Consider the following 18403-nt stretch of genomic DNA (forward strand, 5'->3'; position numbering starts at 1 on the left):
GAATGTGACCGTTTGTTTTCTGTTGGCTTGAGTAAGTTTTCTTGAAATTTGTTCGAAAACAATGCACAAAACTACAAAGCATGTGCTTTTTTTATCTAATGTGACTTAATTCTGTAAAGCGATATGCAGTGCATGTCGAGTAACGAATACTGGGTTTATTTTTCACGTTTTCTTCACCATTTTTTGTTTTCTCAGTGTTGATCACGTTGATGAGCGAATTGAGGCATTTCTGAAGAGATTCGTTAACATGCTCAGAGATTTGTCGAGCAGCGACCTGGAAGAAGTGCGACATTCTCTCATCAACCTGAAGCAATGCAGAGACCTGCATCTGAAGGAGGAAGTCGGCAGGAATTGGCAAGAGATTCTCAACAACACGTATTTGTTTGATAGAATGTCCCGAGAGGTGGGTGAAATACGTACTTCATGTTTGAATTGCAATTGGTGATGTTTTGAATCCTAATTTCCTCAAATCTAAATCAGAATTAAAATCCCAAACAGTTCCTCAAATGTACGCCTCGAATCCAAATCTGGGTGTCAAGAGTCAAAAATTAAATAATTTTTACAAGAAATGAAAAATATGAACTATGGCATTGAAACATACAAACTATGGCATTGACACATGTTTTACTAACAAATTTTCCAGAATCAACACATATAATTTTATTTATAATTATTAGATTACCTACCCAATTTACAATATCTTGGGGAATGGTCATAGGATGGATATGAAGAAAAAATTTACTTAGTAAACTTATATATATGTTTAAACTTCCAGTGTTTAAAGTTTTCCAAAAGTCAAATCGAATGTTAAGAAGAGCTATAGCTAAGAAGTTTACAGAGTGCTAGATGTGTTGGATGATTTAAGTATATAATTAATACAGTCATTATTGGAAATATTTTTTAAAATTGGCTTGTATGCGAAATTATAATTCTATGTAAATTTGGAGATCTTTAAGCTGACTGCTACTTGTACTATGTCGGTTCATTTTTATTGATGATATAACCAAAGCACTAAATTATTCTGTTGGTTTGTTATTTGCAGATGACCTAAAAATATATAGAAAAATTACTTCATTAAATGACTGTCACTTACTTCAACACGACAGTACTTGTGTTGTTGCTCAGAGACTGCACATCTGGCTGTATTTAGGATGCTATTGGCTCCAAGTAAAATGGGGAAGAATTATTTGTGGAATGAATTGACTAGCTTAAAAATTTTTTTCTACTTGTGCATCAACTTTAACAAGTAACCTCACGTCTTAATGTAAATGTGCAAATTTATGTCCCAATTTTCATCAATGAAAAGTTGACCTTGTATTTTATACTGTTTTGGTTTATTTGCTGGAAATTATGGCACATGATTGTTGCAATCAATTTCAGTCAATAATCATACTCATAAAAATGTTATTTTGTTATTTTTTTTGCATTACTGGTTGAAAAATAATTTGGTTTCTAAAAAATTTGAATATTAAATAAGGTAAGAATTTAAGCAGGGTTTTGATGTCTGTTTTGCAAACCCTCAGTTCAAGCGCTGGGAACCTCTTGAGGAACCCAGTGGAAAAAGATTTAATGGGAGAGAACAATAAGATAACTAAGTTTACATTAAGCTATAAATTCTCTGTCAAAATTAAAATGTGAAATTAAAATTTTATGTCAAAAATAAATTGGTGCCAATAATCCCAAATTTGTGGCACAAGCCAGTTATTAAAGACTGTCTGATTTTTGACCCAATTAAAACTTAAACTTGTTGATTAATTTACAGTTTATTTTGTTTTTTTTTCCCCATCAAGGGTCTTGACTAAAGTGTTGCCAGATATCAGGATTGCTAAATGACTTATGTAAATTTATTTAATTCTTATGCAATATTATGGGCTTTCTACCTACACATAAGTTTAAAATTTGGACTGATCCAAATAAAAAAATGTGGATTAAAGATTTTAGTACTAATCTCTGCTGTCTGAAAATATCAGCCAATTGTTATAATCAGCAATATCACTAGCTCTAAAGCATTTATTTTCATTGGTTCAGCTATTAGCAAACAACCAAGTGTTTCCGATCACTTGAAATAAATATGTGTATGTAATGAGTGAGTTAGTGCACCAAATAGTTTACTAACTAGTGTAGATTTTGGTTTAATTTGTACAACTTTCTTCTTTCCAAAGATGAAAAAGTTTGTGTATCACTGTTCATGCAGTGTAGCACTGTTCAACAGAAGCAACGAGTGAAATATTTCTGAAAATAATTGTAAGCTGAAATGCTGGTCTATATTATTAAAAACATTGATTGAAGCATGAGTATAGCCACGTAGGCCCTACAGCAAGAGGTCTTGTAATTTAGTGGCTCTACACTTTCTGTAATTGTGTACAGTACCAAGCTAGAGCTCACTGTCAGAATTTTTCTGTAAGGTTTCAACTGTGGGCCTTGGCCACTAGTTTGTATTACTGCACTGCTTGCGTTTATAGTTCACTCTAGTTTATAGTTTCTGTCTGTTTTAATTTCAGCACATTGTTTACTGTTTTCTAGCGGGTAGGCCTGTTTTTTGATCTCAAGCAAATATCAAAACATGTTTAAAATATTTGTGAATCGAATCTTAATTGCAAATAATTGTTCTTCGCGAAGTTGCATACCCTTATTTTATAAAATACAGTAATGAAGTAAAAATAATAATCTTCAAACATTTGTAATGTCTTAACTGATTAAGTGATAACCAGTTGGGCCCTATATTTAACATAATTCAATAAAATTATAACATAGCTATGCATATAATGGTTTAAATGGAGCACCTTCTTTTGATATTTTAAGTAACCATCATTATTCAAGCAAAACAAGTACAACACAAAAAAAAGCTAAATATTTTCATGAGTAAATATTAAACTTCCAGTGTTTTAAATTTTGCAACAAATGCAAAGCTTCACATCAGATGCAAAGCTCGCATTACAACCAAATCTTCAAATAAAATGAACAGCAAATTTTCTTGGCGAAGTCAAATTGAATATTAAAAAGAGCTTCGGGTGATTTGCTTAGTCAAAGCTTTGCGCAGGCCTGCTAGCGAGCGGGTTAACATTTCATATTTCATGGGTAGATTTTTTAATGCTGTTTTGAAAAGTACAACGCTCATCAGTATTTGTTCTTTCTATAGAACAGATTTACAACTTGTTTTGAACAATATTTTACTCTCTACTAATTTTCTTTGGTATTTCATTAAAACTATATTGACAATCAATAATCTGGCAAAAACGCTAATCCAGCAGGGCTGTGGTCACGAACATGCCAGATTAAAGAGCTTTCGCTGTATATGGTTTTTTTTTTTGTCATAATTTGTATATAATGACAGAAGTGTGGTTTATCTCGTTTGTGCCCCACCAGGTAAAAGCTCTGGAGACTATCAGCCTTGAAGAGCTGCAGAAGTGGTTAAAAGACCACATTTCTTCCAGCAGTAGCTCCAACTTCCGCAAGTTATCTGTCCAGGTATGCTATGTGCTTTGCAGTCGGACCTGACCTAGTAGCGTGACGGCCTATTATCCTCTTTCGCGCAGTCCTGTTTACTATTTTTACTTACAAGTTAATGCCAAGAAAATCAAAAAAAATAAAATTAATGAATAAAATACGTAAAATTAGGTTAAATTTTTAACATGTGAAAAGTGCTGCACATTTTCTATGTAATTTGCTTTATAATTATTTTATTTTGCTGTATTTCTATTTACAAACATAGTTATGTGAGAGGTGTTTTTTTAAAGTAAGTTATAAAGTACACTTTTTTTTCTTTCTAATCAGGAAAATTTTTGAGGTATTTTCAGTAATTGTTTAAAGAAATATGTTTTCAAGCAATGTGTTAAACATAGGGACAAGATTATATGATGAATTGCGGTAAAACCCAAATAACATGGCAAAGGATGTTGATACACCACTGCAGTGTATAATAATACACCATTCAGCTTTGAAATGCCACTGAAATCATGAAATCAGTCAGGGTGTCTGCTGGGTGACGAAAAGTTGTTTTTTTCTGAACGTTGTGATCCCAAATATGTGCGACTTTCTTGTACGTATATGAGGATATTGTGATATTTGTATGATATTCAATGTAAAATAAGTGGTAACAACCATTGGTAATGTACGAGAATTTCAATGACATGTATAAGAACTATGTTAGATACAATAAATATTATATAAAGTTTTCACAATCGCCGTTTAGATGTGCCTTGACGAAATCAGTGAATGGGTTTTGGCGGTTTTCCTTAGCACTGTGTTGTGCCGATTTTTATATACCAAAAGTCGTGTTGTATACGATTGTTTGGAAGTAGAGAAAATGGTGGTGAGTTCAAAATGTGTTGTTGTAAAGTAACTGTTAAAAGCCTAGCCACAATAAACAGCTTTTCACAAGCACAACACAGTATTATACATACAGTATAACTCTTTATAATTGAAATTGGCTAGCTACAATTGTACATTGTGATAAGCATTTAAACAAGCCCAGTGGTATTAAGTGTTTATTATTACCATGTTGATTGTGTCTGGGCTATAACCAGTGTAGCAAAATCATGGAAATGCTGAACACATGTCTTAAAACTAAGTTTATGTTGAATTATTATTTAATATTCTACATTACAAAATCATATTGTAAAATTTATTTTCCAGGAAAATATGCCTCTACCTCTATGTACTAGTACTGTAAACATTAAGTAAACACAGAAAATTTAACTTATAATGCCGTTATGAATAAGTTTTTTGTTGTTTTCTCGAGTCTTCGCTATGGAAATGTAAAGTATAAAATTGATTGAATGTAACCTTACACCCGCTCCGTTCATGGTCTAAGAAAATGTGTGTTTAAATTGGCAGATTCATTAACAAAATTGTCATGAGACTTGATTGGTCATATCTTGTGATTTCTAATTTTATGGCAGACTAAAATAATAAAATTACAAAAAAATAAATTTTATAATCACAATGTATGTAATTGTTACCTTCAACACTAGTAAATTATTTATTTTTAAATTAAAAAACTATATGTTTTGATAAAATAAAATAATTTTAATTTCAATTTCCTGTGATAGTGGTTTTATATAATGTTTATATTTATATATTTGAAAATGTTAGTGGGGAGATTAAAATTTTTACTTCGTCACACAGTTTGCAGCATTTCTGAGATAGGCATAATAAATTACTAACTCACTAAATTATGAATGAAGCAATTTGAATTCTTTAATTCTTTTGTGTGGCCTAGAAAATAAACCTAACATCCTAGTTCTATGTCTTACTGACAACTCCATTTATGCCAAGAATGAAAGTATAGCATACATGGTACATTTCATTTGTTATGGTTGTTAGGGGTGTAAATAACACTTTTGGCTTAGTATTTTTACTGTGGAATGTTATGAAAAAGTCATTAAATATTTTAACCACAATCCAGTTGACACCCTGAATCAGCAATTTGACAAAACTTAATTACAAAAACGTAACAATTTTCCATAGCAAATTCATTGCATATAATTTATTTAGCATGAAGTTTGTACCAAAATGTATGAATTTAATGCATTGGAAAAAATAAATCTTACTTTGTTTGATCTTGCATTTCTTATTAGTACGTGTACGTTTTCACATTAATGTAGTTGGCACATTTTTCAAACACCAAAGTTTGCTGATTTATTTATATTTTCTGAGTATTTCTAGACATGCTTAATACAAATTATTTTTTTTTAAAAGTGCATTATGTCTCCTTCAAAATGAAAATATTTTCGTGAAAGAAGTAACTAAGAAATATTTTAGTTCCATGTTGGTGTAATAATACACTATCTTTATGAATAAAGACAGTGTATTAAAATCATAAAGTCTTGTCTCTAGTTATACGTCTTTATTTTAACTTAAGACACCATGCCATTTATTGCAGTCATAATATGATTTCTGTGATATTTAAGATTTAATGGTAGTTATCTAAGACATTTATTTAAACATTGGTTTGGTTTTGTGTAGTGAAATTCATACTTTAAAATTTGCTTTGCAAATAAGCATCCAAGCTAAAGGTTATTTAGATAAATATTAGCCATATTAGGACTAACTACAGTTGGTTTTGGCTATTCCAGGAATTATGACTAGAAACCAATCCAAGGAACATTAAAGTTCTTGTGATAAAATTTGTCTATTTTGTAACTGGAAATTGTTACATTTGGTTCCCACAACATCCATGTAAGAAAATATTTCTCTATCTCGGTGACATTTATCGTATGCTATATCATCATGAATGTGTTTTGTCTCTGTTTTTTTTTTTTTGTTTATGGTCTCCCTTATTGTCTGTTTAATGTTGTCCCTTATCATACCTATGTATTCTGTACCTCATCTGTATTTTCTCTCCTTTTTGTTATTCAAAACTGATGTGAGGGAAAAAGCAATCAACCGCATGTTACTAGTAGACAGTAACATTTCAAAAGTGTTATTTTGAATTTTTTCAGGAATAATGTTGATTATGTATGAAAAATTTTCTTTTAGCTGTTTTAAAATGCCATATTTGGACACAGATAGAAGTCACAGGAGTTAAGATTAGTTTACAAATAGCCATATTTTATTTTTCACAACCATGCAACTAAATTTAATAGTTTGGTTGGCAGTTCACATTGTTTGAACGTTTGTGTGAGTACATTTTACATTGGCCATCGTAAATTAAACTTCTAATATTACAAGGGTTTGTAAAAATTGTGGCAAAAATTTTTTTTTGATGCATTGCACATTCTGAAACATTTGCAAAGTGTTTTTACTATCATGTGTACAGACCTGCCAACTCTCACGATTTTGGTGTGAGGCTCACGATTTTAAGGTCCATCTCACGCCCTCACGCCAAAATAGTGTTTCCTCACGATTTTTCGGGGCCCCAAGATTTTGTTTGTAAAAGTTACAAAACAAGTTTTACGAAAGCTTACAGTAACGAGTTTCCATCAATACTCGAGTCACGTAAAGGAAGCAATTTTGCATTTTGTAGCGTGTGCCGTGCTGATTTTTCTATCTTGCATAGTGGAAGAGGAGACGTGAAACATGTCGCTACAAAAAACACAACTAACACGTGAAGTGTATTGCTTCCAATTAAAAAATTAATTTTGCTGTGAACAGTGATAATAGTGTTACACGAGCAGAATGTTATTTTACATCTTTTTAGTTGCGGCCCTGCATGATCACTACACGACAGCGCTAAATTTAGTTCAACTAAATTAATTCTGCAACCTATAATTTGTTGAAATAAATTTTGAAGCAGATACCATGTAACATATGTACAGGTATGTCACTTAAATTTAATGATTCTGATTTGTTTTTTATATCTAACCTGTATTTATGGGCCTGAAAATTTTTATCGAGGACCTCATGATTTTTTAAATTTGAATGTTGGCAGGTCTGTGTGTATGCGAATAGTTCAAATTCACTTTGAGGAAAAGTTCTGGATCGAATTGGGAAGATGCAAAACCATCAGATGCAGTACACAATGAAATTCAAACCTCTGTAAAAGACGTATACTAAACTTTTAAGATATTATGCAAATTTTTGAAACTCCAAACTTTACAAAATTTTATGTATAAAAAAAGAAAGGTATTTAAAAAATGCTGTTCATACGCTCTTCCAAATATGTCTGCGGAACGTACTGTGAGTGAAGCTGTCTTTCTCATGCGTGCAGGTGGTGGGACACACCACACCTGACAAGGACTCGGGGGGCAGGGATTCAGACGAGAGTCACGCGAGAGTCCACAGGCATGCCAGAGTCCACGGCTCACCACGCATCAATAGGCGGCGGCCCAGTAAGTGGGGTGTTTGGGCCCGTGTTACGGCTCGTAATAACGATAAGTAATGTCTAGGTCTCTTTCGGTTTAAAAATGAACCAAAACAGGAGTCTCAGTTTATTTGATGCCATGAAAACCAGTTATAAGTATTTATAATATGAGAGAAAGTTATTAAGAAAGTCACAAATTGATATATTTGTCTTAAAATAGCAAAGTACTCTCCAAGAATGTTAACAGCAGGGTATTAATTTTGCATTGACCAGGTAGCATTTGCCAAATGGATCATTGAGTTTTCGAGTGGTGCTAGATGATTGTACGGCAGAATAGCAGCGTGTATGTAATAATGTGGCTGAGACTGGAACTCAAAACTTTTATGTAGCTGGTATTGGGGACTGATAAAACTATAGGATACATGCTTGAATATTAGTGGATATCATGTTGATAAAAGAAAATTAAAAATAACTTTGAGGTGATTATAATTGTAAGCTATTTTTTAATTAAATTTTGTGACTTAATGATTTTCACTCATTAGTTTCAAATAGTGCTCTCTGTTTGTATGATAACTGTATTATATATATTTTATTACAAAAATACACATTGTTTTCAAATACCTACTTAACACTAAAAAAAAAACTGTTCTTTTTAACATTTAATTATTTCTAACAGGAATTTTTTGGTTAGCCCTTATTATAATTTTGAAAGAAGTACATTTTTGTTTGACTAAAATTTGGGAGAAACCAGTTTGAATTTTGTACCAACCATTTGAGTTTAGGCATTTCGGTTTGCCATGGTGTTCTGATACCAAATTCTGACCTATGATGGGTCAACAAGAAAAAAAAATTTGGTGCCTAGGTTTTTGGAACTGATTTTAGCTATATTTGGGGCACTATTTAGAGCACTGAATATAAATATTAAATTAGTTTTTTTTCTATCACCTCTACTTTTTGAGATAAGCGAAGCTTGATTGAAATGTGTTCTTCTACACAATGGGAACAAATATGGTTCAATACCAATTGCTCACTCAATGACAATGAAAGAAACATATATGTAGCACCATAGCTTTGGTCTTGGAGAAGATAAGGTATTGTGAACATCAATGGGTGATTTGTGTGGACTTAAAAATAGTAAACTTTTTCCTCGGACAGCAAATTAGCCACACAAATACCTTTGTTTCTTGTGTCTCTGGAATAGCAGAGACAAAACACACCACTGGGTTAGACAAGAGTGGCCTAAGAGAGAAGACATGGTCATTGAAGGAAAAAACGTTAATAATGAACCCTTAGTGGAATGAGAGAAAATAATCTTTCCTCCACTGCATATCAAACTGGGGCTCATGAAGCAGTTTGTAAAGGCTCTTGATAAGGACGGATCATGCTTTGCATTTATAGGGGGGAAAATGCCTCACTTCAGTGAAGAAAAATTAAAGCATTAATATTTTACGGCCCAGAATTAAGAAAACTCGTTAAGGACCAAGCTTTCGTAAATTCCATGAATGAGGCTGAGCGGAAAACCTGGGCTTCATTTGTCACAGTTGTCTGAAATTTTCTGGGCCAACGAAAAGCATAAAACCATGTTGAACTGGTAAACGATACGCTTAAAAATTTCAAATTTCTTGGGTGCAACATGAGTATTAAGTTTCACTAATACACAGCCACCTGGACCGTTTTCCTGAAAATTTAGGAAACAGCAGTGAGGAGCAAGGTGAAAGATTTCATCAAGATATTAAAATTATGGAGGACCACTATCAAGGAAGATGGAATACGCACATTATGGCAGATTATTGCTGGAGTTTAAAAAGAGACAGTTCCAAAGATATGTTCCAAAGATATATTGAATAAGTTCACCAAAAAGAATCTTCCAAAGTGTTGAGTGACTAGTTGGTTCCATCGATGACCAGGTACTATCTTTGTACATATATATAATATTTGTGTAATTTAATAATAAGATTTCATGTTTAATTTTTAGATTTGGTTCATGGATTTAACCTAAAATAACGTAAAACATACATTTCGTTAAAATGTTATATCTTAGAAATTTGACCTTCTAGGCAAAAACTAATGCCATATTTGAATTCAGGGAACCAAATTCATATTAAATCAGCTCTAAATACCCCGGCACTGAAACTATTGTTGTCCTGTGTAATAGCACATGGCCAGTCAATTCATTTTCTAATTTGTCTTGGCTCTGTTTTATGTATAGATTGTATGTTTAGGTAAACATTGATAAAGACCTTGCTGTCGTCAAGATTTAAAGCTCAGAGTGAAAGTACATAAATGTAGTTTAAGTATGGTGTTCTAGACAAATGCTAAACATTTAGTGATTACATATAGATATAGAGCTTAAAAAGTTAATATGTGCAAGGGCAGAAGTTCACAGTTGTCTGTGATGAAAATATTTGAACATATTTTTTTGTCTAAGGCATAAAATTATATGCTAAAAAATATTTTTTTATGTCTCTGTTTTCTGTGTGGCTTCTAACAATTATGTGTTCAATTTTAAATTATTTGTGAATAATATGCCTCTTTTGTGATTTTCAGGTCAATTACAGATGCATAATGCCCATGCAGTGGATTTTTCATTGAAATTTATAACAACCTCGGATAAGAAATCCCCAGAGAGTTTTATTTCAGACATAGGCATATTTAAGGACAAACTAACTATATATCCCCATAACAAGATTGTTGATTAGTATTAGTGCTTAAATTAAAAAAAAATTAAGTTCACAATTGCCTGCTCACAAATTGTTGGTTTTGTATGTGAAATACAGTTTGTTATATTTCACTATATTATGTATGTGTAAGATTTTTTAATATAAATGCTTGGCTTATGTACTTGGTTTTATTTCATATGCTAAAATCATTTTGCAATATATAATCAATCATGTCCAAATATCTTATTGATATTGTGTGTCCGTGGGTTCTAGTGAACATAATCAATACAAGAATGTATGAGGATCTTATCATTGATATTTAGGTAACTAAAACCTTTTCTGATCATATAAATACTTCTTATAATAAAGGAAACAAAAATCATGAAATTAAATAAATATCATTTATTAAACATTATTTACTTTTTATATTTTTTATGATAAATTTAGAATGAGAGCAGAATAAGTTAAAATGGCTACAAAAAACATGAAATTGTGGTTTAATTTTTAAATCCAACTTTGACTTAGATCAAAAGGGTCTTCTGTACTTAAGTTCATGTTTTTTTGTTTTTTTAATCTTGTGTAATGAAGTTTGTGTTTTTCAATCTAGAAAAATAAAAAAATATTTATTTATTTTTATGTATGTGTTATTTATTCATTAATACATTTTTAATATTTTTATACATTTATTCTTATTCATTTGTCTGTCTATTCACCTGCCAGTCTTTCATGCATCCATATCCATCTGCCGATTTTTTCAACCATTATATCTTTCCTTTAAATAATTTATTATTTTTTGTATGCATTAGATTTGTGTTCTTTTTTGAAGTTTTATACAAATGTTTTTAAAATTTAGCATATTAATTTAATTTTGAAAATGTGTTTTTATAAATATTTTTGTGACAGCTTAACTTTTGTCCTTCAAATTATTTAAATATAACTAGAATTTTTACAGTTTCTCAATTTAAATTTTGGAAACAAAATTATTAGTAATTTTAGTTCATCAATATTTTATGTATGTTTTTCAAAAATTGTGTTATTTTATTTCAGTCCATTATTTTAGTATTTTTATTTATAAAAAAATTGAATTATTAGTAATAGATAAATTTTATTGTTAAAATTATTTTATTAGGGCTTAATTAGTGTCAAGACGTTGGCCAGAACCTAAAGCCCGCCGCACACGGTACAATATTCCTTACGATGTTGTCTGCTAAAAGTCGTACTTGCTAGGTAACTAGTTTTTCTACTCAAATTCTTGTCTCCTACTAGCAGCCCTGCGAGCTTTGCTACTGGTTTTTCATCATTGATGATATCCGATTTTCGTTACGAGTTGTGTTAAAAGATTTAAGCATCGGCCAATCAGAATACTACATCAAAACAAAAACATTGAAGTTGTTTTCATATCAGGTGCGGGTTTTTTTATAAACATGGAAGGCAACAAGTGGACAAAAGATGAACTGATAGTATTAATAAACGCATACAGGGAAGAGCAATGTTTATATGAAGTAAAAAGTAAGAATTATCACTGTAAAGCATTGCGGAATGCAGCTATTGAAAGAGTTTTCAATGCAGTGAACCAAGTTCGGCCTGGCACCAGTGTGAAAGAGTGCCTAAACAAATTATACAACATACGAAATCAGTTTAATGTTGAAAACTCAAAACGAAGAGCCTCAATTAAAAGTGATGCTGGAACAGACTATGTAAGTACAATTTATCAAAAATTATTGCCCTGGTGAAAAAAATGTTAGAGGCTATGAGGTTAGGAGGTGGGTAATGTTGCTGTCTGTTTGTGTACTGGTGTGATAGTTTTGTTTATGAGCCTGTAAAACCTTAAAGCTGTACATTAAAATAAACATATCCAATTGATTAATTTATGTTTATGTTTCATGTTTTTTGCAGATATACACCCTAAGTCTTTGGTACTTTAAGATGCTACCAAGGAAACGTAAATCTTCCAAAGTGTGCGCAACAAGTGTTCAACAATGTTCAGATGTGTTGTTGGAGGAAACCATCGTGAATTATGAAAGTACACAGGAAAGCGAAGATTTTTTCTTTCGAACACAGTACGACCAAGAAGTGGTAATAGCATCATTGTCTGTGTGTTCGGCAGAAGTCTCTTCTAATGCTAGTTCATCTGGGAGATCTTCGTCAGAAAAAGGTGGAATTTCTGTTGAAGTAGGCACCTCATTAGCTAGTTGTTCACCTGTGGCATCATCTCCATTAGGGAAACATGCATGTGCTTCTGTTGAAGGAGGCTCCTCACAAAGAGGGTCAAAGTCAGAAATAAAAGAAAAAGAAATCAAAATGATCAGTATGTGGAGGCAGTTGCGGCCATAGCAAAAGTGTTGTCAGCCCCTGAACCCCAAAACATTAAGGGAAAAAAACCTGTGTGTCCTGTAGATTCTTGTATGAGTTAGTAGGATCACTTTTGAAAGAATTTACTTCAGAAAAACAGAAATTATAAGTGATGAACACAAACGGTTATAACAGCCAGATATCAAGATTTACAATAATGTAGTATTCAAGAAATGTCATTTATATAAGATCTATCATTCATTATATTTTTGCTAGAGTACTAATGTGAGGAAACATGTTTGAAATGAAAACAACTATACTTGAAACTATTGTAGTGTAAAATTTTTTGACGTGACGCCTAATAAATCGATGAATGCCGGTTGCACGCACGAAAAAGTGTCCCGTTGCGCACATTGTCCCGTTACATTGTGTCCCGTTATGCTCATTGTACGCTTGCGCCGCATCTATCTCTCTTCCACTCGATTGGAACAACCATCGATTTGCCTTTTTTGAGGCACATTAAACTTGAAAGCTTGAAACACTTCCATTTGTTTCCTACTTTTCCTATCATCGTCCTATCCTTAACAGAATAACACAGATTGTAAGAAGTTAACCACTTAACATTCCAATAACATTTTAAAAATCTGTTCCGAAAAAATCACTTTTTTTTTTATTACTAAATAGAAAAGTACTTTAGAAATGTAACGTAAACAGTTGGCCTTTTTTTTAAAAAAAATTCGTTTGTTTATGAAATATGAAGGATGATAATTTTACCACATATTTATCCCGAGTTAACTCGGCCAGTCATTATGTCGGCATAAATATGTTATTCTTGCAGCGGAAATGAAAATCATGTAATATTTTGTCATATTTTGTGAATCAATTTTATTTTGTGTAATTAATTACGTTTTCATTAAGTAATAACATATTATTTGTAGGAAAAAATCCTTACAAAATGTTGATGCAAAAAGTTTATACAATATACACTAATGAAGAGTAGAAAAAAATTATATGTATTCCAAAATTACATATGCCAGTAATAAATTGCCAAAATATTAAATAAAAACAATACTATTAATAATATACATGAAACAAAGTTTACATAAGTACACATTTGACATTGTCACACACAGTCTGAAAAAAAAAAAAAAAACATAAAAATGTCCCAATACGAAAATAATGTACATGAATAGAGTACATTCATACCCAAATACAAAAGAAAACATCGCAAAACGTATGGCAATATCCATGACAAAACTCATTTAAAATAAAAATAAAATATTCAGTTTATATATTCATAAAATTATTTATGAAATACGCATACGAAAACGAAAGAAATTGTCTACTTGAGTGTCGCAAAACTCGCGAAAAAACAGTACCATTGCTATTGTCTCTGATCACTGCACTGTGCATGGTAAGGTAATGAAATCTAAATAGATACTGCACCCTGTCAAGGAAATAATAAACTAAATATTTAGGAGAAAAAACCAGTGTAAGTTACGAATGTTTCATGAACACGCTTATCTTGCGTGTCGGCAAGCGCACAGAGCTGCCATCTCGTTACAAAGCTTGAAGTGTACACAGATAGTCGATATGTGTCGCAATCTACACGGGAAAAAGTAAACTACAAGAGCGAGAAACACTACGGAAATATTCGGGATACATAACGAAGGACAGCAAAGTGAATTGTTCACGAGTATACTCGGGTTAGCATAATATTACCACTTTCAATAACCCAACTTAAATCGGGTTAACATGTTAAGTGGTTAAATAGCAAACATGTATAAAAGTTATAGTTAAAATAATCTCTTTGTTAAAGTAATAAACATATATGAATTAATAGGTGCAAATAAAAGTAAATTTATCAATTAAATTGTAGATTTCATTTCACTCCTTCTTTGTATCCATACAAAATAGTGATAATTCAATAAAAAGATTCAATTTTATTCATAAAAGTATGCAATCATTTCATCAATATTTTGTTATGACGTCATGTTAAATTATCGTCCATAAACCGACTTTACAGACAACCAATTTTTTATTACATAATATGTTATTGCAAATAAATTTACACAATAATATTACATAAAATTTGACATTCAAACATACTTAAATTTACTGAATTAGGTACACTTCATCAAAGTATACTTTCAAGAAAGACTTCTATGAATTGTACTTGTACATACTTTAAAATTCACGCATGAGGTGACAACTGTCTTTAACACACTTCACATGCATACATGCACTAACATACGTTTGTAAGTTTTTGTGCTATTCACAGATGATATTTTTGTATAAATACATGTAAGTGGCCTGATGATGCTTTTCCAGTTGAAATCACAAAGTCAACCACCTTAAAGTTTATGAAATTTATTCATGTATAGTTGCATGGATATTCAATAGCAATTTTATTCCAAAGTATAACATTAATGAGCAGAACAAATTCAACCTGCCGAATCCCACAAATTCTTTACGAATAAATCATATTTAATTATTTCTGTTTAGAACTGTAGTGAAAATTAAACATGAAAAATTTATTTCACTGGACAGTATATAAATTTCTTGGGAAAAAATTATGACTTCATGTAGGTAAGTGTTTAGAGTATAATAAAATTTCATAACATTTCAGATATATCTGTAATGAATTTTTTATTTTTGCCATTTTGGAACCTATTAAACTAAGCCATGAATACACAATATGTTGCAACACACACACACACACACACACACACACACACACACACACACACACGCACACGCACACGCACACGCACACGCACACGCACACGCGCACACACACACACACACACACACACACACACACACACACACACACACACACACACACACACACACACACACACGCACACACACACACACACACACCTCATCTCCAGCATTTGTTTTAAAAATGAAAACAAGAGAGTTGGCGTGTAGTTCCAAACCACATACGTACAGAGTTTTGTGATAACAAACACTTTCATTTAATTCTTAATGATGCAGCATCAACAACCAACTATGCCACCTTAGTTAAGGGATATGCTTTTTATACTTTCTTTGAATGGAATGAAATATATTCCACAAAAATTTACATAAAAATTCTTTATACACCTGAATTTATCACACCCAAGTGCAGATGCAGCAAATTAAACTTTCCATACTGACTGCTGAGCTTTCAGAAGTTTTCTCAGTTTCTCGAAAGTCTGTTTGAAACAATAAAATAACATTACATATATCCAAATATTTACAATGTGCTCAGCATACTTCAAGAGCTATATTGCAAGAAATATCTTATAACTCAATACCTACATGTTTATTGGACTAGACAAGAAAATGGATAGACATTGTTGAGGACACAACATGTTAGTACAGTATGTGATGCTTAATTACATAAGTGAGACATTACCGATTACCGCAAAAATTACTTTCAACTTTTTAGCATACACATTGACGATTTTCTTTGACAATAATTTAATACAAATTTATTCCTTGCAAAATATCAAACATGAAAATACAGTTTGCTTTCCATTTATGTAGTTGTAAAGAAGTATGGCGTAACATGTAAGCAGGTTAAGAACAAACATGTATTATATATTTTTACTACTTACCAATTTTTTTGTCATCATTTACTCAAGAGTTTAAATATTAAACATTCAAAATACAGTACAAAATTTACAAAGTAAGCTGGAGGACTATGAAAATGTATGATTTAATGCCCATATAATTTCCTAAACAATAGCCTTCAACATTTTGATTTGAAATACATATGCACGGAGCCAAATACAATATGTTATATAACTGTTTGATGTTTTCCGTTAAAAATGTTTTACAAAGAGAAGAATTACATGCACAGGTTTAAGCTGTTATTGCAGAACCTGTCTTTTTTCTAACATACATTATGTAAAAATACAATTTTGCCTCTTTTACGCATCACAATAAAACACTTGAATTCCTGCTGTGATATTCAAGTTTTTGCTAAGTTCCTTTAATGATGGTTTATAAAACTGAAACTAAAAAGTACGTAATAAAACTTTTTGTGGTAAGAAAATCTAAAACCCTTTTGTTTACTTGGGAATCAATGCAATAGTTTTGACAAATTTTTATTTATTATTAACTTTGCTGTTAAATTGATTCTTAGCTCACTGCATTTCTATTTAAGATTCAACATTCAGTATAGTTTTCAATTATTAAGGATGTATTGTATGTGTTTAAAAATTAATCAACAAAATACAGGAAAGCAAATATACTGAATTATAAACATAATAATATGACTAAAAATGCATCATATAGTGTTTTAAACTTCTGGAGTGCGTCACTTAACAGGCTAGTAGTCACCTAGTTCCACGCGCAGGTTTTGCCATGGAACTGCACCAACTGTGGAAAAGTACTCAGCAAACTCATTGCATACATTTACCGCTTGATTTGTCGACCTGTTTACACGTTGAGTTGCAACAGACTGCAATTTTAATGGTGGTGTTACGTCTTGCTTGCCTGTTTGTACATACCAGGGCACTTTTTCTTTCAATAGATAATTGTGCAACAAACAGCATGCATAAACAATCAACTCTACCTTTTCAACAGAAAGAGAAATAGTGTGCAGTAATACCCGAAACCTGTTGACTAGTATACCAAAAGCATTTTCTACTATTCTGCGTGCTCTACTGAGTCTGTAATTGAATATTTTTTTCTTTACATGTAAAGAATGTCCTGTGTAAGGTTTCATAATATTTTCTTTCAAAGGGAAAGCATCATCTGCCGTGATGACGTATGGCAAGGGAACATCTCCCCCAGGCAATGGATGTGGCACTGGCAAGTTCAAATTGCCAGACAACAAATTTTGTGAGAAGGTGCTCTCTCGGAACACGGAAGCATCATGCAAACGCCCATTTTTGCCAACGTCAATGAAAATAAATTGATATTTAGCATCAACAAGAGCAAGTAAAACAATACTATCATGGCCTTTGTGATTTCTGTACATAGATCCCTCACACCTTCGTGGTCTGAAATTAATATGTTTCCCATCTAATGCACCTACACAGTGTGGAAACTGCCACAGCACATTCCCATTCTTGTGGGTTGCTTGGGCAAGCTATCACTTTCTTCTCATCTAAGACTGTCACAATAGCTCACAGTGTTTCAGTCACTATTTTAGAAAGTGTATTTGGAGCAATTATAGTCGAGTAGGATAAATCCTGAAATGTGGAACCAGTTGCAAGATATCTCAGTGTTGCGGCAAACCTATATCTTGCAGGGATAGCTTCTCTCATAACTGTATCTTCTTTTGTTATTTTGGGCGCAATGAGAACGAGAAGCTCATCCAACACAGCTTCGCCCATCCGTGTTTAATTTGTGAAGGAATTTGGATCTTCGGGACTGTAACATATACACACAAATCCACAGATTATCGCATTTCAAGGCAAAAACTAATTGGACATATATAGCATTACCTCAAATCTTGCTTACACAAGCTCCCCAAAAAGCATGGCAAGTGTGCCTCGATTCAGATCTCTTCTTAACAACCATTCTCTTGCCCACAATTTCCTTTTTTTCTTTTCTTTACTCCTTTCTGCGTCTAAAGCAATCAGAAGTGTCACTGCAGCAACTTTCTGTCATTTATCAGCTAAAACTTGAAACTTTTGATGATGCCAGCGAAAACTTTTATCTTTTTTTTTATTTGGGTTACAAAAGCAGATTGTAACCATGGTAA

The 18403-nt window shown here is 32.0% G+C and overlaps 1 protein-coding gene across 1 annotated transcript in view; it reads left to right on the plus strand.

Annotated features, from left to right (window-relative positions):
* The window catches only part of LOC134528183 (nardilysin-like), a 103312-nt gene extending 92731 nt beyond the window's left edge, over positions 1-10581 (plus strand). The window contains exons 18-21 of the mRNA XM_063361572.1: positions 196-403; positions 3367-3468; positions 7652-7772; positions 10292-10581. Of these exons, the coding sequence (XP_063217642.1) occupies positions 196-403; positions 3367-3468; positions 7652-7772; positions 10292-10443 (583 nt within the window). The 3' untranslated portion in view covers positions 10444-10581. The remainder of the gene's footprint in view (positions 1-195; positions 404-3366; positions 3469-7651; positions 7773-10291) is intronic.
* The last annotated feature ends 7822 nt before the right edge of the window (positions 10582-18403 follow it).

The sequence above is a fragment of the Bacillus rossius genome, chromosome 1 (genome assembly GCF_032445375.1).
Source record: "Bacillus rossius redtenbacheri isolate Brsri chromosome 1, Brsri_v3, whole genome shotgun sequence".
Taxonomy (NCBI): Eukaryota; Metazoa; Arthropoda; class Insecta; order Phasmatodea; family Bacillidae; genus Bacillus; species Bacillus rossius.